This window comes from Labeo rohita, chromosome 3, assembly GCF_022985175.1.
Source record: "Labeo rohita strain BAU-BD-2019 chromosome 3, IGBB_LRoh.1.0, whole genome shotgun sequence".
In the NCBI taxonomy this organism is placed as follows: domain Eukaryota; kingdom Metazoa; phylum Chordata; class Actinopteri; order Cypriniformes; family Cyprinidae; genus Labeo; species Labeo rohita.
This window is the reverse complement of record NC_066871.1, coordinates 13485568-13512063: the sequence shown is the minus strand read 5'-3', so window position 1 is coordinate 13512063 and position 26496 is coordinate 13485568. Positions and strand designations below refer to the sequence as shown.

The following is a 26496-nucleotide window of genomic DNA, read 5'->3' as shown; positions in this document are numbered from 1 at the left end:
GTATACATTAATTTTTATATATAACTGACAAATATTAAGTGTGACAAGCATCACATTAGGTTTACTAGTTTATGTTAAAACTATGAAATACAAATGGATGCAAATTTTCCATTCAATTCAGTTACATTTATTTAGTCCTAAATACTTAGTGTTGTAAAACGCTGTGAGAGAGAAAACGACAGACAGATTTTAGGAGGGATGTCAGGGACAGCAAGTCTCTCGTTCAGTGTTACTGAACTCCTCCTGCACACTTTTTGTCATCAGTTTTTGTCAGTTTATCTCGGTGTACTTCACCTAAACGGGGCAGCAGGCGATCCTAAACTTCCTGCTGATGGGACAATAATCTCTCCGTGGGGAACAGCTCCAACCGAATCACTTTCAGCAAATATTGTGCGCTTGCTGCTAACATGCACTCAACTATAAAAGTTCAACAACACTGTATCACGGATAAGAGATACTTCGCACCATGGAAACCGAAGCTAAAAAAACAAACTGTTGAAGGTCAGTTCATCTGAATGCATTGTGCTGCTGTAATTAAGGCACTGCTATTAACTATCAACAAGTAGAAAACATTTCACAGTATCTAATTGCAGGACAGCGAAATGTCATCTGCTGCCAAAAGCAAACTAGAACTGTGGGGCACATGTGTAAAGGACAAAGAATTGTTTTTTTCTTCCTCTGATTCATTTAACCATCCAACTATTCAAACAAACAAAGTGATTCCACAGAATGAATCAGACTTTCCATCACTGCAAATAAAAAAACAGGAGAATGTGTGTAATTACTGTCATCTCGCTTAACTGTAAAGCTGCTCGCTCAACAAAATGTGACATTAAAAAGAGTGATGTAGCACATTGTCACATTACTATTAAAGTACAGCACAGATATTTCCTTAGGTTAATTGGATGATGTTTAATCATTCCAAATTAAACAGTTCTTGCACTTCGAGTCATTTACAAGGAAATGTTTATCATAATGAATACTTAATTGTCTATCAAACTTCTAAGAAACTTTCTGCATGACCTTTGGGTTAATGTTTGCATTTCAACAAAGCATTTTGATTTTGAATTGCACCCCGAAATGGTTTTGAAATAGTTTCTCAAGTGGCTTAGAGCCACTGTTGTTAAATTTAAATTGGTTATACAGTAACAGTTCAGAAGAGCTTCATAAACAATTTCATTTGAAAGTTATATAAAGTCGACTGGATGAAAAAGAGGCACTGGTGAAGTCGTTTCATTTTCTATTATTTATGGGCTTTGTAGGCCATTACATGCCTTAACAGAAGAGAAGTACACTACCAGTCAAAAGCTTTTGAACAGTATGATTTTAATGTTTTTTAAAGAAGTCTCTTCTGCTCATCAAGCCTGCGTTTATTTGAGCCAAAGTAGAGCAAAAACAGTACAATGTTGAAATATTTTTACTATTTAAAATAACGGCTTTCTATTTAAATATATTGCAAAATGTATTTTATTCCTGTGGTTTCAAAGCTGAATTTTTAGCTTTATTACTCTAGTCTTCAAAAATCATTCTAATATGCTGATTTGCTGTACAAACATTTAAAATATTTATTTTTATTATTATGTTGAAAACAGCTGAGAGTAGATTTTTTTTCAGGTTTCTTTGATAAATAGAAAGTTCAGATGAACAGCATTTATCTGAAATAGAAATCTTTCGTAACATTATAAATGTCTTTATCATCACTTTCAGATAAATGCTGATCTTTGGATCTTTCTATTAATCAAAGAATCCAGATAAAATATTAAATATTTGAATAAGTATTTTGTTTTAAATATTGTTATATACTGTTATATATATATATATATATATATATATTATAACAATATATATGTATATATATATATATATATATATATATTGTTATAATAATACTAAATGTTTCTTAAACAACAAATCAACATATTAGAATCATTTTTGAAGGATCATGGGACTGGAGTAATGATGCTGAAAATGTAGCTTTGATCACAAGAATAAATTACATTTTAAAATTTAATCAAATAGAAAGCAGTTCTTTTAAATAGTAAAAATATTTCTGTACTTTGGCTCAAATAAATGCAGGCTTGGTGAGCAGAAGAGACTTCTTTAGACAACATTAAAAATCTTACTATTCAAAATATGTTGACTGGTAGTGTATGTGTAAAATTATGAACACCACTATTCAAAAGTTCGGGGTCAGAAATATTTTTCATGTTTTTGAAAGTCTCTATGCTCACCAAGGCTGCATTCATTTGATAAAATATACAGTAAATGAGGAATATTGTGAAATACTGTTTAAAAAAGTTACCGTTTAACAATTTTTACTGTTTTGTATTTCTGGATATAATTTAAAATGTAATTTATTCCTGTGATGCAAAGCTGAATTTTCAGCATCATTACTCCAGTCTTTAGTGTCACATGATCCTTCAGAAATCATTCTAATATGCTGATTTGATGCTCAAGAATATTTTTTTATTATCATCAACATTGAATACAACTGTTTCTTAATATTTTTGTGCACACAGTGATACATTTTTTCAGGATTCTTTAATAAATAGAAATTTCAATAGACCAGAATGTTTTTAATGTCACTTTTGATCAATTTAATGCATCTTTGCTGAATAAAACTATTCATTTATTTATAAAAAGCGGTAGTGTAGGTATGACTCAAATCTGCATAACCGCTGGAGCACCTGTGTGTAGTGATCATGAATGGCACCGCTGCACCACAACACTGACACTAGTAAAGTTGCTAACTTATTTTTGTGTTTATGTGGGCAGAAGTGTATTAGTCTGTTGAGTGTCAGGTAAAGAGAGTAATTTACTGAGAGAAGTAAATTGATACTCGTGAGGCGTGTGCGTATATGTTACCTGGAGAGCGTAGTTTATTCTGGCTTGCAGAGCGGGAGAGTGGGAGGCTCTGACGGAAACGGTTCATGCGGTTGAAGCCCAGCGGCATGTCGGCCTCAGACATGGTCTCCAGAGACTCAGCAGATGCGAAGGACAGTTTAGACGCCTGGTCTGCCAAACCTGATTGAGTGGACTGGGAGTGACGCGGACTACGGCTCTAAATGACAGAGAGAGAGAGAGAGAGAGAGAGAGAGATTTTCAGCATTTTAAATGGCATGATGTAAAAAGCAGACATTACTTACTCACAAGGAGAAACCAAGAGCAGACTCCTCCAACCAGAATAAATCGTCCCTAAAGTTTCCACACAACAAACACTTACAGGATATGACATCACTGCTAGAGCTCAAGGTGAGATAGTAAGGCATATAAAATGTACCGGATTCTCTATTTGTGTAATGATGGGAAAAACAGCAACGCATTGATAGGAAAAGCACTCACAAACAAACTACTCTCTATGGATGTGTCTCTACAAACAGACTGAGATGCTAACAATTACACAGAACAAACCAGTCTGCCTCACTATAGCATATAGAGTAACGATGAATCGCACATCTGTGGATTTTTGTCGGATGTTTCTCTGTCATTGATGTGGTTGTTTTGTAGTATTTAATGAAGAGGATTCGCACAACCGCATCCTGGTGTGTTTCACTAGCTCAGAGACACCTGTAATGAGCTCCCAGGGCGCACTGGGGAAAGACTGGCAAGCTGGTTTGCAGAGCAGGACACAGCCACAGAGCGGCATCACTATACATCAAATCAATTCTCCTCTGTATTGCAAAATGCTATTTTTTTTTTTAAGCTGAACATATTTAAAACTATACAAATTTATTTAAAAAGCACGTTTGTGTAACTAATATTATTTTCAGAGGATTTAAAATACTGTACAAAAGTTTGGCATCCTTAAAGGAGAAGCTCACTTCCAAAACACAAATTTACAGATGATGTACTCACCCCCTTGTCATCCAAGACGTTCATGTCTTTCTTTCTTCAGTCGTAAAGAAATTATGTTTTTTTAGAAAAACATTTCAGGATTTCTCTCCATATAGTGGACTTCTATGGTGTCCGCGAGTTTGAACTTCCAAAGTGCAGTTTAAATGCAGCTTCGAAGGGCTCTAAACGAACCCAGCCGAGGAAGAAGGGTCTTATCTAGCGAAACGATCGGTTATTTTCTAAAAGAAATTGACAGTTTATCTACTTTTTAACCTTAAATGCTCGTCTTGTCTTGCTCTGTGTGAACTCGGTGAATTCCGGTTTAAGACAGTTTATAAAAAACTCCCATCTCATTTTCTCCTCCAACTTCAAAATCGTCCTATATCGCTGCAGAAGTACCAACCCAGTGTTTACAAAGTGAACGCGCAAGGAGGGTCAAACACCCTTCGCAAAAAAAAGGTAAAACAGTGATGTAGGACGATTTCGAAGTTGAAGGTTTTCGACTTACCCTAACTGTCTTGACCCGGATTACACAGAGTTCACGCAGAGCTAGACAAGACGAGCATTTGAGGTTAAAATGTATATAAATTGTCTTTTTTAAAAGAAAACAACCAATCGTTTCGCTAGATAAGACCCTTTTTCCTCGGCTGGGATTGTTTAGAGCCCTCTGAAGCTGCATTTTGGAAGTTCAAATTCGCAGGCACCATAGAAGTTCACTATATTGAGAATTTTTGTGAGTATTGTGAATTTTTTTCCTCAAAAAACAATTTCTTTAAGACTGAAGCAAGAAAGACATGAACATCTTGGATGACAAGGGGGTGAGTAAATTATCTGTACATTTTTGTTCTGGAAGTGAACTAATCCTTTAAGATCTTTTAACGTTTTTGAAATAAGTCTCTTATGCTCAACAAGACTGCATTTAATTAAATCCATAATATGAACAGTAACACTGTTAAATATTATTACAATTTCAAATAACTGTTTTTATTGTAATATATTTTTAAATGTAATTTATTATTGTGATGTCAAAGCTGAATTTTCAGCATCATTACTCCAGTCTTCAGTGTCACATGATCCTTCAAAAATCATTATAATATGGTGATTTGCTGCTCAAGAAACAAGTCTTTACTGTCAGATTTCCCAGATTTGCATCTTTTTTAGAAAACAAAAATCTCACAGACCCCAGACATTTTAACGGTAATGTATCATTTGAATTACAGTTAATGAACTTATTGACATATTTTATACTTTTTTTATATATTATACTTAAAACTAGATTTTAAAAAAACGCAAATTAAGAAAATAATTTAATACACAAAAAGTGAATAAAAACAATTCAGCTAATATGCTTTTACAAAAATAACACTTATAAAAGCAGTGTGTGTTATTTACATTGAAAATAAAGCTCAGACACGCACATAGACACAGAAATGTTATGGCACAGAAGCAGTGGTGTGTCCGTTCCCTTGCAGACGGTGTCTCAGCGCAAAGAGGCCGAGTTGAGCTGATAGATGACCCCCCAGTGTAAATATAATGGGGTCATTTATCCACAACAAAGAGCAGTCCGGATTCTACACATACACAAACGCACATACATACATCTACAAAATAAGAGGTTATTTATCCACACAAAGACACGTACTGCCAAATTTGTCACAGCTTTCATGTATGCAGTGCTGAGCTTAATGCTATATAAACTCAGCAAAAAACAAATCTCCCTTTTTTTTAGGATACTGTATTTTAAAGGAGACATTGGATGCAAAATTCACTTTTACATGGTGTTTGCATATAAATGTGTCTTAGCAGTGTGTGGACACAACCACCTTACAATGATAAAAAACCATTCACTCCTTTTTTTTAAACCCCAAAAAACCTAAACAGTCTCAATTATGAAGCTGTTTTGATTTTCCCGTACACAACCACTGATGGACTGTCCCGTATTGGCACATTTCCGCCCTCAGCTAGTTGTACACTGTCTTTCATTTTCTCCGCGCTCGAGCAGCTGTAGCGACAAAAAATGTCTCATAAGCAATGCAGGTGTTTTGTAGTTGGATGCAAAGGTGAACATAAGAGTCTTCTCCTGACATCAGAGCCACTGAGAAAGCAGTGCATTTGTTTTGGTTATGATGGTAATGCGCCACCAAATACACAAACAGAAGAGAGGGGCGGGATGAGCAGTAGCTCATTATCATTATCAAAGAGTCATGCACCGCAACCGGTCATTGTGAACAGAGCTGTTTTTGACAAGGTAAAAACGGTATGTATGTTGCAGACATTTAATAATGATCCTAAAGAACCAAACCAACTTGTGGAAAATGGGCGATGTGCCCTTAGGATACTTTAATTTTGTAAAATCCAAATATAAATGATGGGACACATTGCTGCAGGTAAGAGCACAAACATTTAAATGTGTAAACTGCTGATACTTTCCATAATGCATTTGAGCTTTTGTAAGTATTTTAACCCTAACTACTGGCCAACAAACTGCGAACTCTCAGTTGTTATGGTGTGTTTCAAACCTGAACCATACTAACTGCAGCACACTGTTAATCAATGCTCAAAACAAACAAGGAGTGAAAACACCCTTAAGACCATACACACAATCAAGATCTCCTTCTCTCTCAAGCACTAATGCACTTTTAAATGGCTTTTTGTCAAATGCAATCAACACACCAGCTCTCGGTTTCCTTTCATATTTGTATTTGCGTCAATAAATGTGTCAACGTGTGTGTCATATTACCTTCCTAAAGTGCCTGTATTTTTTGAATTAAACAGAATCAGGCATCCCTGTAGGATTCTCTGCAATAAATCTCCTCCCTCATCGCACACACACGCACTTCAGTTCTCTTCCAACAGCAGGAAGGAGGACAACCTCATGCCAAAATCAAATGAAGGTAACAGCATCTGACAGGATTGTAGTGTGAACGGCATACGATTATGGAAAATACAGAATCAGCCGAGAAATCCACTACAACAACAGAAGCGGTAATACTAAATGCAACATGAGGCAGTACAAATCTGAGAATGAAATCACTTAGGTATTCACTATATAGCAACCGAGGCTCATGAAAATACGTGCCTCTATATACATTTCTGCAACACCGTAATTATGTACCTTACTGCACATTTCTCAGCAGTTTCAAGTGTATAAATTCAGTTCAAATGTCCAGAGAGTGGCTAAAACACACTTTCAATACATGAGCACGTCACGTTTTTATTACGTTGGTACAGACATGTATTGCTGTGTTTTTTATTACACTGCTTGAGGTATGTATTCACTGTTCAGAAATCAAATATCCAGGGAGTGACACTAAAGGTTAAAGGAGAAGTTCAATTCCAGAACGAAAATTTACAGATAATTTATTCACCCTTTTGTCATCCAAGACGTTCATGTCTATCTTTCTTTAGTCAGTAAGAAATTATGTTTCTTGAGGCAAACATTTCATGAATGTTCTCCATATAGTGGACTTGAATGGTGCCCCCAAGAATGAACTTCCAAAATGTAGTTTAAATGCAGCTTCAAATGGCTGTAAATGATCCCAGGCGAGGAAGAAGGGTCTTATCTAGCGAAACAACCTGTCATTTTCGAAACAAATTGACAATTTATATACTTTTTGACCTCAAATGCTCATCTTGTCTCGTCTCTGCGATGCGCATGCATAGTCTGTGTAATCCAGATCAATACAGTTAGGGTATTTCGAAAAACTCCCACCTCATTTTCTTCTTCAACATCAAAATCATCCTACATCGCTGTTTTACCTTATTTTTTCATAAATTGTCAATTTGTTTTGAAAATGACTGACCTTTTTGCTAGATAAGACCCTTCTTCCTCGGCTGGGATCATTTAGAGCCATTTAGAGCATTTTGAAGTTCAAACTTGAGGGCACCATAGAAGTCCACTATATGGAGATAATTTTTGAAATTTTTTCCTCAAGAAACATAATTTCTTTAAGACTGAAGAAAGAAAGGCAAGAGCATCTTGGATGACAAGGGGGTGAGTAAATTATCTGTAAATTTTTGCTCAGGAAGTGAACAACTCCTTTAATTTTCTGTTGCATTGGAAATTTCCCTTACACCAAACCCAACCTTAAACCTACCCTATAGTGTTAACAAATGCAAAAGTGATCTAAAAACGCATTTGCAGCCAAGCTTTTTTAACTTCCTTATGTGTTTTAGAGTTAACAGAAATTGATGATGTTCCATGTAATGAGCTGTCAGTGCCTTTTCCTGTTATTTTATGGATTTATGTGTGTGCATATGTTTTTAAATAAAGTAAACAAATATTGTTTAGCTGTTCAGAGAAAAGTGCACAGAGTACTACATTTAGATAGTTCAGGAGACAATCTAATTCTCAGTTTGTGTTTAATTGACCTTGTTTTATAATCCTTTATAATCCTTAAGGGCGATAGTGATTTGCTGGCTTTATATATTGTTATATATACTGTACACACATAGTACACACACACATTTATGTTTATCCTAAAAATCCTAACAAGTTTAAATTCACAGGTGAGATAATTGAAAAATACAGCAGACAGCACATTATTGAGGACTATTTTGAAACTCTTCTAACACGTGAGACTACTAATATCTATTTTTTAAGAGAAAAATACAAAAAATGACAAATCTGACAACTATGAACACATAACCAAAAATCTCCATTAGCGCTCCATTTAATTTCATTGCCGTCTATGAGCAGTGATTAAGATATTACAGAAACTTCTTTTGTGTGTGTGAGAATGAAATAAAAAGAGAGAGGCACATTTCTCTTTCCTTATACATGAGAGAAATGTGTCTATTTCAGATAAGTTGATGGGAGACATAGTATAATGTAAGATATAATATGCACAATTTTATTAAAGTAACATTATTAACTATTACAAAGAGACAGACAGAGAAAGGAAAGGAATGAGATAGAGAGAGAGAAAAAAGGAAACAAAATAATTGCTCTTGAGAATAATCTTTCTTTCTCTCCGGCTATTGTTAGACACAGGCTGAAGGCACAGCAGAAATTGCTCCAGCAAATTACAGTAGATTGTGGCCTATTCAGTCCAATGCTGAGGGAGGCAGAGAAAGCAGGGAAATGGTAAGCTGGTAGGTGGTCATAAAATGGCGGCATTCTCTGCACTTATCGTTAGGGACTAATAGCAATGATGAAGACTGAAATGATAAGAGGAAGAGACGAGAAGAGAAGGAGGAGTCTGCTGGAGGACAAGCTGTGAGCTGTCTCCCAAAATAAGAGATAACAGGTGACACTGTTTAACAAAAACATAAAAATAATGCTAAACTGGATATCCAGGCAGTGCAACATGTGTCCAGTCTACACTACGTCTTTGTTTGTGTGGCACATGATTTTTAGGTTACCTTGAAACTCACTCGACAGGGTGAATTTGGTAATTACTATTTTTGAAGAAGCTACAGTACCTAAGTTACTCTTTGGAAAAGAACTAAGTATATTGAAACTACATAAAAAACAATATTATTATTTCTTATTTCATATATTTCACAGATAACAAAAAAATAAAACAACAACAGAAAATGCAGTAAAATATATACCATTCACTAGTGGCAATAAAACACCAAAAACTCTTCACACAAAATGTGAATACGGGGGAGATTATCAGTCCTATCAACTCTTGGAAGTGTTTAGCATGGTAATGGATATGACAATGTTAATGTATTTGGTTTTGGTGGAATGGATCTGCTATGCTGCTAAATTGCTGCTGCTGTGGGTTATTGCTGTTGTTGTAGATTATTGCTGCTGCTGATGCAAGGAACTTGCTACTGCCAATACATGCGCCGATACACTGCTGTGAGAATGTACGACAAACTGCTGCTGCACAAATAGCATACATAATAACCCGCAGCAGATCTATACAGGTGGAGCTGGGAAAGTGGAGGGTTTCAGAGGAAGTCTGAAAGTATGCTGTTAAATGCTCTAGTGATTGCTAACCAACCATTTAAATGTAAAGCAGCAAGTTCGCTGACTGTGTATGCAACATGAACCAATCAGCTTGTGCCAAGTAATTTAACACTATAAATATCATCAGTTTGTGTTAACGAACCATCAGCCTGCGCCATCTAGAGTTTCACGACAGAACTTGGCATTTAATAAAGAATTATTTTCTTGCACAGTATATCTTATGAATTCAGAACACTTATTGAAGTGCATAACTTGCAAACCAAAGTCCCTTTAAAGGAACACGCCACTATTTTTGAAAAGTTTTAAATAGGAAAAATATTGAAACTCTTTGGTAATTTCTGAGCGAGATGCTAATGGTCTAATCAGATTTAATGATCTATGCTAAGCTACGCTAAAAGTGCTATCGCCAGACCCGGAGATCGGCTGAATGGATTCGAAAACGGTAAAACTCAACTGTTTAACTCTAGGGGAGTTGGACAATGAGCCTATTTTCAAAAATAGTGGCGTGTTCCTTTAACTGAAGTCATTTCACTCGGCAGACATCTTTGAAATGCCTCCCGGTCATGCAAGTGCAGCTCCTACCTCTTTAAATGGTGAAACATCAAATCCTCCAAAACTGTTCAACAAGCTCACAATTAAATTTCTTATTAGAAATCACTAATGAAATCTGACAACTGTCTCATAAATGTTTCTTTTGCTCAAATAGCATTTAAAAAGCTTATTTCTCAGGCTAAACCAGCCAAACTTATCAGAACGCTGCCTGTTTATATAGACCCTTTTGGTGCCAACGTCACAATTACATCACAGCGCAAGCTGGAGGCAAAACAAAGGGAAAACTGGAGGTGGCCAGTTCACGAGTTTGCCTGCCCATCCAGTCTTGATGGGCAATGGTAAACAAACTTGGCTTGCTGTCCTTAATGGAGGCTCGAACCCAAGGCTCAGCTTGAGCGCAGAGTTCAATCCCCCATTGAGATATTACCTAGAGGGAGAATAACAGAAATAGAATAAGGGGAGGTGGAGGGATGCCGGAAGAACTGAGGCTGGGATGGTGCAATGAGAGCTGCTTATATAAGCTTGTAATGATGATTGACAGGACTGAATGATTAAGCTCCTCCCGAACCTACGTTTGGAACTTCATTTCAAACCAGCATAGATTCGGCTACATAAGGACCTTAAAATATCATCTTGTTGCGATGCTGGATTCCAGAATCTATGTAGTACAAGCTTCAATTTTAAATTTTATTGCACACCTGCTGTCACTGCCAGACAAAAAAACAACAACAGCTGTGGTTAAACTTGATAAAATGAGAGGACCAGACAGAAACGATTGTCAAAAATGCTCACGATTGCAGCGCACACTTCTTATCAGAAAAGGTTAAATGAAGTATTGTCTTTTGTTGTTATGGATTATGGTTTGTGCTACACATCTAAAGATTTGTTATGCATCTCACGACTATGTCGTGTATGAAATACTGTGTGTGAATGTGTGTAAAACAACAAACTGATGAATTATATGTTTAATCATCTGTTATTGTATACACATTGTTGTGATTGATTGAGGCTGGACTTTTTAGGAAGTAATAATCAAATACAGAAAGTTCAAATGTATGTAAGTAATGTACTGAAATGACACTGTAAACGTGAATCATTTACAGGAGGAATATACCTTAAAATAACCATTTGGCCACTACATGATACATAAATCTTCAAATAACATATCCATCACTTTGAATACTTAACATTTTTTGTTCGTATTTTGGCCCAGTTCACTCTCAAGCTGCTGTAAAAATAGTTGCCTGCTGAAATTGAAATATATACACATTTTCATGAATAGATGAAGGTGAGTTTCTCTTTACTATACACATTTCTCTTTAGATGTGAATCACTCAACCGAGGTAATCCTGTCAGATCGACCATCGTTTGAGTGAGCGTGTATGAGCTGCCAGTCCGGTTTCATCAGTTAAAGTTAACTTATTCAAATAACAATCGTGGTCCCGGACAGTGAGTGGACTTACATATGCAGATACAATTGGATTTTATCCAGTTATTGTTATGAAACAAGCTAACAAAACATAATAGCTAGCGTTAGTGAGGTAGTCAGGGGAATCATTGTGCCTCCACCTAAACTCTGCCCACAGAAAAACATCACAATGTTTACTAACAGAAAATGGGGTCTATAGCAACCGAAACTTCTAACGACAGCTGCAGTAATGCGATGGCTTACCGATTAGCAATTGACTCTTTCATGCAGAAGTAGGGGCTTCCTTTGATAGAGTGGCCATATTGAGCGTTGCATTTTTCCCCATTCAAAACTAAACAAGTGACACAAGAGTGACCAACGAAAAACGAGGTCTGTCTTTGTTGAAAACGAACACATTTTTGATGTTTGCATCACAGAAACACATTAAAATGTATGTCTTTTTCTGTGTAAACTTACTCAGTTGCAGTGCACTTTTTATGAGAGCTCAGGTAAGTAAATAATGTAATGATAAAAGTAATAATAAAAGATCTCAAAGACTTGTAGAAGCAAGCAAAAAATGGCATAGTTGCTTCATCAAATGTCTTTTATGTCTCATTTGCTTTTGTGCACTGTAAGTTAGGTTTAGAGTAGGGTTTAGTAAAAGCTATTTTCAGAAGCAATAGAGCAGTAGACATTTAATTTTAAAAACTGCTGCATTAGCTACAACAAATGAAATGTTGCCACATTCACCTACATTGGTTCTGGATGATACTGAACTGGAATTTTACTGTGAAAGTGCTGCAAAATGTGCAAAAACGGCAACTGACAGAAATGTCACAACAGCCACATTTTCCCAATTAGCCCAAATAGTATCTGAGAAATATTTACCTGACACCAACACAACCAAACTGGTAGACACAACTTCACAAAAATAACAAATAATAAAACAAACAAAACACCCAAATTATACCAGACACTGTGACAAGCAGCAGAATTACACAAAAAAAAAATGCTTAACTTCTACAAAAAGAAAACATCTGTGATGAATTTAGATTCCAGTGAATCATTTATGCATCCTCACAAAATGTTTAATTAATGAATCAGACTTCCAAGACCTGAAAAAATGAGATATTATCAAGCTACTGAATGTTTTCAGAGCACCACTACTTGAACTCTCCAACACTGCTAATGACTGTTAGCATATGGCCAGCTCTAATGATTTAATACATATGCTAAAGAAAGGAACAATAGGAAAAATGCTAATGAACCAGCACTAGGACATCAAAACACAATTTACCTCTAGATACAAAGAACTTATCAAAGTATATATATACATAAAAAAAGCGAGCAGCACAATTGAGTGAGGAACCAAACCAACAAATCACAACTCTGACAGTAATTTGCAGAGAGGCTAATTTTATGTGGCGTAACCAGCCAGGGGAGACGTTTGCTTTTAACAGGCATCTGTTTGGGGGCTCAGAATCTGCACCTAAAGGAAAAAATGTTCTGAAAGCATCTGACAATTCATCTTACCGTGACAAAAACACACAAACTTCAGAAGAGAAGAGAAGAGAAGTGAAAAGAAGAGAGAAGAATGTAAAAAATTAAGTATTGAATAAACGAGAAAGTTGGAGGTGTATCATGTTACAAGGGATTTGGAGGGTCAGGTCAGAAGGAGTCCATTAGTCAAGAAAGTGTAGTGCGAAACAAATAATATGATGATTCACAAACCCAACTGAGACGCCCAGCACAGACAGACTCAGGCAGAAAAACACAGCAAGACCTCATTAGTCCCAAATCAATGTCGGCAAGTCCTCAAACATGCTGTCTGCATGTTATTTAGTATCTGGATAGTCAAATCTCAGAAAAACACACCATTATTGCCAGACTTAGAGAATAAGTGTGTGTCCGTTGACAGAAGGAGTGTAACGTCAGTAAATAAATGTGAGAGTGAATATAAATGAACAGAATAAGGAGGATCTGATTACTGAGTCTCACACTAATGACACTGTTTATCACAGCCTAAGGCCATTTCCTGTGTCCTTGAACACTTATACACACCCTCCAACATCGCTAACACTTATAATAGATATTTTATTCCTGACAAGATAAATATCATTCACAATATAGTACAGGTTCAATAATGAGGATGGACTATAAAGTTTCTTAACCAAGAATCCTATCAGCATACTCACTGTTCACAGTATCATTCCCAGGGATTTTAAAGGAGAGCTTCACTTCCAGAACAACAATTTACAAATTATTTACTCACCCCCTGTTAGCTGTCTTTAGTCATAAGAAATTATGGTTTTTGAGGAAAGGATTTCAGGATTTTTCTCCATAAAATGGACTTCATTGGTGCCCCGATTTTGAACTTCCAAAATGCAATTTAAATGCAGCTTCAAAGGCCTCTAAACGATCCCAAACGAGGAAGAAGGGTCTAAAAACAAGCGCAAAAGCTTGTGTAGCACAGGCTCTGGGATGCGCGTCCACGATGCTACGAATTAGTGATGGATCGTTCTTAAACAATTCTTTCATTTTGAACGAATCTTTAATGTGACTCGGGAAGAATGAGTCGTCTCGGGGAGTGATTCATTCAGTCGCATATGCCAAACATCCTATTAGGTTCTGTACTGGAATTAGTTCACCTGTTTCGAGTCTTTGGGTTTTTCGAGTCATTCGTACATCATATGGGGCTGTCACATGATGAATGAACGACTCGAAAACTTGTCAGATAAGAGGTGAGGTGAGTTAATCATAGACTAAAGACCCAGGTAAACAATAAATTAATCTTTTCTGTTTCTTATAGCATTATAGTTTTGTCTTGTTTGTAGTGTGATTAACGTTTGATGTAAACAGTAGATGTGTTAGGGAAGTAACACATAACATTTTAATTATATTTTGCTAAAATGAATGAAATGACTCGAAAAAAAGATTTGTTCATTTTGCAACAAGACTCCAGTTGGTAAAATGATCTAAACTTCCCATCACTACTACGAATCACGTCTAAGTTCATCGTCTGTGTACTGAGTATGGCTCCAAAACTCCATCTTATTCTCTCCTACAACTTGAGAGGTGGACATCGTTGTACATTTTTGTACTTGCACTTTCTTAGTCTTTGCACATTCTCTTTGTAAACACCGGTTCTGCCTACGTTCCGCGTGACCTTTTGACATGATTCAATAGTATGTAGCGTTGTGAACATGCATCCCAGAGCCTGTGCTACACAAGCTTTTGTGCTTAAAAATTTATTTTCTGAAAAAAATGGCCGATCGTTTCGCTAGATAAGGCCCTTCTTCCTCGGCTGGGATCGCTTAGAGCCCTTTTAAGCTGCATTTAAACATTTGAAAGTTCAAAATCGGGGGACCAATGAAGTCCATTATATGGAGAAAACTCCTGAAATGTTTTCCTCAAAAACCATAATTTCTTCGCGACTGAAGACAGAAAGACATGAACATCTTGGATGACAAGGGAGTGAGTAAATTGTTTGTGAATTGTTGTTCTGGAAGTGGAGTCCTCCTTTAAAATGCTGTGACAACTTAAGAAGTTAAGGTTTTAAAAACATCTATAGAGACCCATGTGTTCAGTACTATTAAGTTGACTTGAGCTGTAAGACTTTTATGGGTTCTATGGGCAGGTGTGTAAGAAAATGGAAGCAAGGAAAACAGAGATAGATGGAGATAGAAAGAAAGAACAGGGGAATGAGATTTAGAAGATAAAAACCAGTGAAGCAGATCATCACAAATCAGCCTCGGACCTGCATGACCCACAGATCAATGACTTCAACACACTTGACACGTGATACACACCTATTCAACACCATAGACTTCAATTGTTTTTATGTGATGCTCATTGCAATTTTTACAGACTTATCTTTTTAAACATTTAAAGATGCCCATGTGAGACACCAAAGTGTTTTGGTTCCACTTTATATTAGGTGGCCTTAACTACTTTGTACTTACATTATAAAAATACCTGCATGTAATTACATCTGTAATTACATTTATAGTTTTACTGTTAAGCCATTCCTTACACCTTAACCCACCCTTAAACCTACTCATACACCAAACCTGTCCCTAACCTTACCCGTATCCACCTCAACAGCAGCAGAAGTGTTTTGCAATACAATATAAACACAATAAGTAGATCGCACTACTTGGCTGAGACAATATCTGCTGTCATTTTTTGTGTTTCTTTGTTGATTTTTGGAATGTGAGATGTATAAAACTTGCAGATTCAGGGCCTACAACAGACATCAATACATACCATGTACATACAGCATAAGAAAATACAACAAACAGGCATCAAAAGAACAATTTTTTTTAAATATGAACACATAAAGAAGTAATCAAAGCACTGACCTTAAAGCTCCAGTAGTTTGGCTGTTGCTATGGAAGGAGAGAGAAAAGAGAGAGAGCGTTACTTAGACATTTATCTCTGTGTGTGGTGACATCTCACACACAGTCACCATCTCCAGCCATTTGACATCTTTTGTGAGAAAAGAATGTGAAGGAAAACATGAACAGAGAGAGAAAAAGACAGAGTACACATCCCTGTGAGGATATTTGTCAGAATTTACTGAGAAGATTGGACAGACTCACATTCATTTCAACTTCAACAATAACTTCATATTTTCATTCACCATTTCATGTTTCTGTATTCATAAGTCATATTAAAACATGAATTGTCTTAAAGGGATAGTTCAACCAAAAATGAAAATTCTGTCATTAATTACTCTCCCTCATGTCGTTCCAAACCCATAAGACCTTCGTTTATCTTCAGAACAAAACTTAAGGTATTTTTGATGAAATCTGAGAGCTTTCGGACCCTACATAGACAGCAACACAACTACCGAGTTCAGCTTCAACATTGTTGTTTTTGCTGCCTGCCAAATGTACTAAAGTAATTGTTTCAGAATTCGGCATTCAACAATAAAACTCTAATAAATTATGAATCAGTTAGTCTTGACTGGCAATGCCTTTCACCTCATGCTCACTCTGTGCATCCGCGTGTCTGTTTTGTCTCGAGAGTGATTTGAGAGTGGAGCAGAGAGGCAAAACGGTCTTGGGCTGCGTTTCCAAAAAGCATTGTAAGCTTAAGTACATCGTAGACCCATTAAAACCAATGGAGCTACAATCAACTTAAGCTTACGATGCTTTTGGGAAACACAGCCCTGTTCAGGACTTCAAGTGCAAGTAAGTTACATCTGTAAATGGACTATTGTGGTTTTGTCTTTGTTTACTTAGTAAAGAATGAAACTGCTAGCAAATGTTAGCAGTAGTAGTCAATTACTGCAAAAATAATAACAAAAGGACATAAATTACAATTGTAAAAGTAGGAATTTAGCCGACACATATTCACATTAATTTTACAACGGGTTTAGAGGGAGCTAAGGCAGACAACAACAAAACCCTCACGAAAATTAACCGTGATTTTACTGAAAATAAATCCAAAAACAATGGTTACTATAGTTAAACCATGGTAACCACAAATTAACAATGGATTTGCTACACCATAGTTTCACCATGGTATTTGTAGTAAAACTCTGGTTATACAAATGGTAATCAATCTGCCAAAAAAAACATGGTTATTGTACTTTCACCATAGGCCTAATAATAGGTTGTTTGCAATCACCCAATTCAGATAACGCGTGAAATGCAGCTGGAGGGCAGGAAGTGATTTTTCTCTATAGGCATCACTAGCAAAATCTCAAAATGCCTATGTTTTGAGTTGTTTGTGAAAATCGGTCAAACCGAGAAAGTTCATTTTGTATCGTGTATGAAAATTTGCTGTTCATAAGGAGGAAAAGGCAAGGAATCGACTGAAAAACGCAGGGAAATGTGGCTTGTAAACCTGCGTCTGCGGTCAGGAGGAGAGTCAGATAATGCTTGTGTGTGCGAATGGTTAATAAAAATGTATTAATATTAAGATATAAATAAATATATAAATAGATACAAGGTGAGACAGTGAGAATTCACTCAATGCTAAATGCCACATGTAGACATGATGTAAATAATATATATTTGCATTATAAATTTGTCTAAATAATTTATACCTTGTGAGATTGCGAATTGAATTGAAGTGAGTGACAGCTTTTTAGTGACTTTATGGAAGCACTATTTGCTCGCTTTCTAGGCTATAATCAATTCAGAATTTGAAAAAAAGTTTCGCTTTACATGCTGCTAACAGGACCAAACAAACATGACTCATGATAATGCAAAAACATGTTCAGTTTTAAGATTTTTCTATAAAGATCTATTCAAGATGTAGCTATTATTGTACTAATTTGACATCTAGGCAAGATAAAGCAATAACACATGGTCCTGATGTAATATTTACATTTTTCTAGAATAATGTATACTATGTGCAAACAAATTACAATAAGCTTGTTGTTTTGTTGAAAAGAAAAGGAAAAAAAAAGGAAATTGGAAGCTCAAGAGATAACTTTTAATTATTTTGCACCACAGCCCCAGCCAATTTATACTTATTTATGTGATGACGATGATGGCCATATGCGATGGCCTGGATGAGTGTGAGATTTCCCGGCCTCACACTCATCCAGGCCCTGATTTTGTCCCAGTCCGCCCCTGATGAAGGTCCAGAAAGGAAGTAAAAACAATCAGAAGAATCAGTGGTTCAACCATAATGTTATGAAACTTGAAGTATACTTTTTGTGTCGAAGACTGACACGGAAGAGAAGAAATTGTTGAAGAAGGTCTTTATTTTTGTTTTATTTGCACACAAAAGTATTCTTGTAATTTTATAACATTAATGTTGAACCACTAATGTTTTTACTGCCTGTCTGGGAGTTGAATCTGTTAGTTGTGTTGCTGCCTATGCAATGTCAGAAAGCTCTCGGATTTCATCAAAAATATCTTAATTTGTGTCCCGAAGATGAACGAAGGTCTGACGGGTTTGCAACGACGTGAAGGTGAGTAATTAATGACAGAATTTTACGTTTTTGGGTGAACCATCCCTTTAACCAACACCACCATTTAAAATAAGAGTAGAAGGATTTTTAAATGTTCTGAAAGAAGTCTCGAATGCTCATCAAGGCTCCATTTCTTTGATCAAAAATACAGTAAAACAGTAATATTATGAAATAATACTTCAGTACGAACTTCAATCTTTTAAAATCTAATTTTAAACAGCTGTGCTGCTTAATATTTTTGTGAAAACTAATTTTTTAACTAATCTTTGATGAGTAGAAAGTTCAAAAACAGCATTATTTAAAGTAAAAATCTTCTGTAACATTATAAATGTGTTTACTCTCACTTCTGGTCAATTCATATCACACACACGTACTGAGCTGATAACTTTTTCATAGCGTAAAAGCAGCAATAAACAGACTTGTACACCACATATGCTGCAATTTGCTGAGTAAAGATTTCATTAAAGGACATGTGACACAGTGACACATAATTTTTCTTGTCTGGTCATCATATGGAGCTGTTCTGAAGGGGTCAGCTCTCTAAATGAGTTTGCATGAAGGTATTTTGAGGCTTTTCCTCATCTGTCCATCAGCAGCCCTGCATGACTGACTAACTGACAAGATTGCAGCAAATGAGAAAAAAATTAATTAAAAAAATCCCCTCTGTGTCTATGCCTGGCCTGCTGCCCAGACCTATCAATCATCCTGAAATTGGTGAGCTGTCTGAAGCGCTCTCACCTATCTCTCCCGTTTCATCCGTGAATTTCACTTTTACAGAAAGTCAAAGACATCCCCAGCTACAATTTTCTTGGTCACTTTTTTAACATTCTCTTTAACTCTTTTGTCGCAATTTTATTTTAAAAAAAAAACAGCGACAGCGAGAAAGAGAAGTTATTTAAATCACTGTCATTTCCACCACAGAATGATTCGAGATGTGATGGAAATGACACTGTGGTGAAAATTATATTTTAAACATTAATTCTTCTGTCATGTATGTATGCCCAATACGTTATTAGAAGACAAGTTAAATAAACTAGTGAGTGTTAATAAAGTAGTCTATTTCCTTTATTCACTTCATTAAGGCTCTGAGTTCCCATATATTCTTTGAATAAAACTCAGACTGCCGCTTATTTGATGAACCCAACCCTGATCGATCAAGACTTTTGAATATTTCATGGCCAAGTCTAGACAACATAGTCAGCTGATTAAAAGTGTGTGCGTATACAAACATACATTTAGAGAGGAAAACATTTTAAGTGGAAAGTTTAAAGCAGAAAACATCAACTAAATATTTTCTTTCCACACAAGGCCAGAAATGAGTTGCTGGACTCCCTTGAAGCAGGATGTTGATGTCAGTGGTGTAGAATAGCTCAACGCTCACGACTTCAGCATTATGTTTCTAGTAAAATAATATTCTGTGTATTCATTCACCTGCCCTACAGGGAGCAGCACTATGAAAAATACATGCAGCACTATGAAATACTACTGCAAACTTGTGTTATACACAAAACCCCCAAAGTTGAGGTTAAGACATCAGCATACACAAGTTGCATCAGGGTCTCTCCAAAAAAGAAAACACCTCATGCACCTATATCACATAATATTTATATTTCAGTGTTGGTCTGTTGCTGATATCTACAATGAAAACTGGCCAAGCCTGCTCATATGATCCTGTGTTTATTTTGTTCTAAAGCAGGTTTAACTGGTTTCTACGTCTGGGACGTTTTAATGATTGATTCTGCCCCTCCAGACAGAAATAGGTCAGATGCAGGGGCAGGGCCTCACCTGCAGGGATTGATTCTGGGTTACCTGATGTCAGGTACTACCGAGCGGCAGATGGACCCATTGCATTGCTGCCAGGAGGTGTTCTGGTACTCGACTTCAGCCTAAAGCAGCCTTTTGTGCAGCTGATGGTCAATCCAGGGGGATAAACCGTACTTTGGAACAGCTTGAGATGTAAGTGCCTACTCAAGGACGTAATATTAAATGTCTCCCAGCAGCATTTTCAAACCGAAGCATTCTCGTATTACATGGGACATGATTGTCTGAAGCATGAAAGGAATGACAGTGTAGCCAGTCTATACTCCAGTCTATATTCAACACACACACACACACACACACACACTCAAACATTCACCTTAACTGTATAATTAATCATTTCATTTTCAGGATTCACTGGCTGATAAAAAGTGAACTTTAAACAGACACCTATCAGCATGAATATAAGGCAAAAGAAAAACTTTTGGCTATTTCTTTAATATTTTTGTTATACATAATTACTACAGTCCAACCCTAGCCACCATAAAATGCTATTTTATTTTAACTTTTTAAAGGTTAGTGATTATATTAAATCTCTTTATGAATCTTTTATTTTTTAGGGGAAAAAAATCTCAGAGAATATTTTTAGAAACTTTCTCCAAAAAATAAATTCACAGTAAATGGAGACATTCAACTTTATTATAGATTTTGCAGTTATATATGAATTAAATATTTGTATTTTTACTGTTTACTTTCTATAGCTGAAAATATTATGTTTTTAAATAAAATGTACAATTAAATGATGATAATAAATTATTTCCCCAAAATGTACTAATACAATTAACAAATAACATCAATAAAATTACATATATACATATACTACATATACACACACACACACACACACACACACACACACACACACACACACATACATATATATATATATATATATATATATATAGATAGATAGATAGATAGATAGTTAGATAAATTTATTTATAAATGAAATTTGCACTGCCAATCAAAAGTTTGGGATCAGATAAGTTAGATAATTTTTTACGTGTGTATATATATATACATACACACATTTTTAAAGAATAATTAATATATAAAATTAAATTTACACTGCCGATCAAAAGTGTGGGATCAGATATTATTTTTAACATAATTTAATTTAATTTTATATAACTGTATTTTTTTTAAGAAAAAAAAAATGTAATATTGTGAAATTTATTTAAAATAGTAATCTTTTGTAACAATATAAATTACCATTTAAAAGTTTGTGGTCAGTAAATGCTGCTCTTTTAAACTTTTTATTCATCAAAGATTCCTAAAAAAAGAAACACAGGTTCCAAAATGTTTCCAACATTGATAATAAAAGTAATAAATCAGTAAATTATAATCATGTGACACTTAAGACTGGAGTAATGGCTGATAAAAATTCAGTTTTGCATCACAGGAATAAAATACATTTTAAATTATATTAAAATAGAAAACCATTATTTTAAGCTGTAATAATATTTCACAATATTACTTTTTTCTGTATTTTGATCAAATAAATGAAGCCCTGATGAGCATAAGAAAATTTATTAAAAAACATAAATCGCACTGATCCCAAACTTCTGAACAGCAGTGTGTATAAAATTAAAAATACATATTATTTTAAAATGAAAAATGTTATTTAAAAGTATTAATGCAATGTAACGCATATTATATCAATAAATTACATGTATTTATTTATGAACCACATTTGCCCCAAAGTCCCCCAAAATAAGATTTAGTCTGTTTTAGCAAACTCCTAGAAGCATATTTCAGCGGATTTGTCTGAAAAGTATGGCTAAGTTAGACACACACACACACACACACACACACACACACACACACACACACACTTCATGGCCATTTCAATTTGTGCTGTGGTCTCCGGCCAAACCGAAGAGGAAGTGAAAAATTCACCGCAATGAAAAGTCTCCTAAATCATCTCAATGTGACAGCCCTAAATTTCTCTATTTGACATAGCTCTTGATAAATAACTGAAATAACACAACTACCGACGCCATCATATTGGCTTATAATTGAGGGGCCGCTTCAGCGTCTTACGGATTTATGCACTGCAAGGCTGGTGAGCTGTGGCTTGGTGATGTTATTTTCCCCTAACAAGCAGAATTCCACGGAGCAGTATGAGGTCAGCGTCCTCAGTTGCTAAGAAACAACTCTAAATGGGGGATAACTGGCTGTCTAAGCAGCGGTTGCTTTTGCCAGCGGAAAATCAACAGCAATGTTAAGGGTTAACAGATGATACAGGTGCATCTGAAAAGAAACACTTAAAAAAGGGATAAATCATGCAAAACAGATTGCTTTCAGAATGCAAAGCTCCCTTCCCACATCTCCCAAGCCATTTATGGAAACTAAATCTTTGTTTACACCTGGTACTAACATGCATTTTACATGGACAACACTAAATATAGCTATAAAAGGCATTTAAATTTGTCATTCGATCACTCAAACCACGTTTGGAAACAGATGAAATGCTAATCAATCAATCACCAATAGCCCTACACAAGTGTTTTTTAGACAGTTACATACAATAATTGGCGAAATCTTTATTGTACGTATCGGCAGAATTTGCCCAACATCAACAAGCAGCAACACAGATCATGTGAAAAAAGCACATCCAAAGTACAGTTAATACAGTTACTCAACTAAAATAACTGTAAATTCTGCTCAAAGTTAAAGAGATTCAAATTTGGAAGGACATTTAATATTATTGTACCAATTTATCAACATGAACTTAAAAAGTGACTTTGAAAACATTGAAAAAAAAATGGTGTTGAAACCATTTTCAAGCAGAATTTTTTATTTCAAAACTACTTTCATTTCTTTGTAATTATTTGTGAAATATACTACAATTTTTGTGTGAAAATGGTTTTAACACCAATTTATTTTTAAAAAACGTTTTTAAAGTCACTTTTTTAACTTTGTCAGTGCATGTTGATAAAATGGCACAATATTATAACATTTACTTTTAAAGATTTTCACTGTGAAATGCACTCCAATATTCTTTCCATCAGCATGGATATAAGGCAAAAGAAAAGCTTTTGGCTATTTCTTTAATATTTAATTATTCAAAATTACTACAGACCAACCCTAGCCACCATAAAATGCAACTTTATTTGAACGTTTTAAAGGTTAGTGATGATATTAAATCTCTTTATGAATCTTTTCCTTTTTAGATTAAAACAACAACAACTCTGGGAATTTTAGAAACTTTTAAAAAACTACATCCACTGCAAATGGAGACATTTAACATAATTGTACATTTTTAAACGATACATCAATTAAATATTTATATTTTTATTGTTTACTTTGCTTACTTTAGTTGAAAATATCCTTTTATATATACTTTTAAATAAATATAACTAAATTATGCAAAATATTTTCTCAAAATAGTACTGATACAATTTACCAAAAAATACACAAAATTATATATATATATATATATATATATATAAATTAATACAAATTATAAAAAATAATTAATAATAACAAATGATAATAATAAAATTTTATACAATTAATTAGGCTATACAGTGTATTTTTTTTAATTATATATCAATTAAATCATTATATTTTTACTGTTTACTTTAGTTGAAAATTTGAAAATATCATACTTTTGAATAAAATATAAATCTAAATAATGCTTATAAATTATTTTCTCAAAAAAGTACTGATACAATTTACAAAAACAATATATAAAATTGTATGTGTGTGTGTGTGTGTGTGTGTATAAATAAAATATATAATATAATAAATAATAATAACGAATAATAATTATAATATTTAATTAAATTAATTAGGCTATACAGTGAAATTTTTAAATTAAATATTAATTAAATATTTATAATTTTACAGTTTACTTTGCTTACTTAAGTTGAAAATATGCTTTTTTTTAATAAAATATAAAACTAAATAATGCTTATAAATCATTTTCTCAAAAAAGTACTGATACACTTTACAAAAACAAAATATAAAGTCTGTACTTTTTTGAGAAAAAAATGTGTGTGTATATATATATATATATATATATACACACACACAAATTATTAAATAAATAATAATAACAAATAGTAATAATAAAATTGAATACAATTAATTAGGCTATACAGTGTATTGACATGCACTCCAATAGTTTTTGTTTTACTTAGAACTTCGAAAAATCTTTTTTACAGTGTAGTCACAAAATCAGAGCCTTTAGTACAAATGGTCATGGGAAATACATTTAAAACATGTTACTATCAGGTGCAAACAGCTTGACCAGTTGTGACTGGTACTGAACTGCACTGACACACTGAAGTTAACCTATTAGAGGTTGTTTACATAAGCCAACTTCAACCCTACAGAAAGTCTTAAAGGTACAGGAACAAAAGTGCAAACTGGTATTGAAATATAAATTATGACTGTTTCCTCTGCAATAATCAGGAGGTCAAAACAAAGTGTAATAGAGCATGTCCCTTCAAATCACCTCCTCCATGCATCAGAAACATAGTGGCTTTGGTTTGCAAGTCAAATACCACCATGTGCACCTTAACATCAGCATTACAACAAGTCTACCTGTAATAAAGCAAAAGCACATTCTCATGCGCGCTAAACACAACAATCAGGCCTAAATACTAGTTGCGTCTGATCCTGTGACCAGCATTAGTCTCCACCTGAGAAACATGTGTCAGCCCAGCAAGCCTACCAGAGCTACACACCACCTGACCCGCATGCAAAACAGCTCTTCCTTCCTTCTCACATGCACACAAATACATACAGTCACACATGTTCCCTCTCGCTGACAAGCAGATCCAAGTAGTGTCCATCTGCATGCAGTCACCACGTCAACCAATCTTGCGAAAACCAAACAAATAAAGCCGTCAGCTCGAATCTCACCTGCACCTGCATGCATGTGAGTTAGTGAGTGCGCGTCCTCCCTGCACACACACACACGCCTGCACACTATCTAGATGCCTTCAGTCTTAGCAGCTGGCTGTCAGGTGTGCAGAATACTCATTCTCTCTTATTCCTGTCCTCTCTTTCTCTCTCTCTCCGGCACATGCGACGGCAGGTTCTTTATTTAATTCATTACAGCATCGGCTGGCTACTGGCTGCTGCTTTAACTCTTCCGTGCTGGAGTCTCGGGAAAAGGCTGGCAGAGGGTAATTAACTCTCCTCCTGCCGGTTTACACACCGTTGCACTCATCTGTCCCCTCTCTCGCTCTCTTCTCGTCCTCCTCTTCCCCTCCCCCTTTCCATTCTTCCGCCACGGCTGCAGATAGGCAAATAAATAAGGAGGAATTCCTGTGAAGCGTCTTCATACAGAGGTGAGGATATTCCGAAACCCTTCCCTTTTTTCTCTGTGCTTTTTTTTTTGCTTTCTCTGTCTCTCTCACTCTCTTTATTGCTTGTTCTTTCGCTCTCTCTCTTTCTCTAAAGCCTGACCTTTGCAATATGATATCACCAGTTTCCATATAAGGGCGGTGTTGCCTTGGCAACCATGGACTCCACCTGTCTCTCACCCAACCTCCCTGTCTCTCTCTCTCTCTCTCATTTGATCCTATCATCTCTCACACACTCGCTGGGCATTAATGTCACACTCAGGTATATACTGTGATGAGAATCACATGCATGAAGATGAAAGAGCTGTAAAATAGGTGGTGAAAAGGCAAAGAGAGACTGTCGAAACAGCCCTGCTGGAAAGACTAGCTCAGACCAGCATGAGTTTCCATGTTTATGCTGGGTTGGAGGTAGTCTAGATAGCAGATTACCATAGTTATGTTGACAGCCAATAGCTCATACAAAAAAAAAAATGAAAATTTGCATTATTTTAAACCTGTATGACTTTCAGTAAAAATTATTGTTTTGTACCTCTTAAGCTTCAAATAACTATTTTAACTTTACTCATAAGAAATACTGGTAACACTTTAGTTTAGGGACCAGTTCTCACTATTAAACAGTTACTTATTAGCATACATATTACTAGCATATTCACTGTTTATTAGAGCACATATTCTGCATGATCATATTCTATATCCTTAAACCTATCCA

The 26496-nt window shown here is 35.3% G+C and overlaps 1 protein-coding gene across 7 annotated transcripts in view; it reads right to left on the bottom strand.

Moving 5' to 3' along the window:
- srcin1a (SRC kinase signaling inhibitor 1a) overlaps nt 1-26496 on the bottom strand; it is a 169684-nt gene that overhangs the window by 47837 nt on the left and 95351 nt on the right. For 5 of the 7 annotated variants that reach the window (XM_051106733.1, XM_051106734.1, XM_051106739.1 and 2 more), the window contains 2 exons: nt 16079-16105; nt 2866-3061 (listed from right to left, as the gene is read on the bottom strand). In XM_051106733.1, the coding sequence (XP_050962690.1) occupies nt 2866-3061; nt 16079-16105 (223 nt within the window). Of the gene's footprint in view, nt 1-2865; nt 3062-16078; nt 16106-25341; nt 25617-25639; nt 25876-26496 lie in introns of those variants that run through there. The other 2 variants (XM_051106737.1, XM_051106738.1) reach the window with 2 other exon arrangements.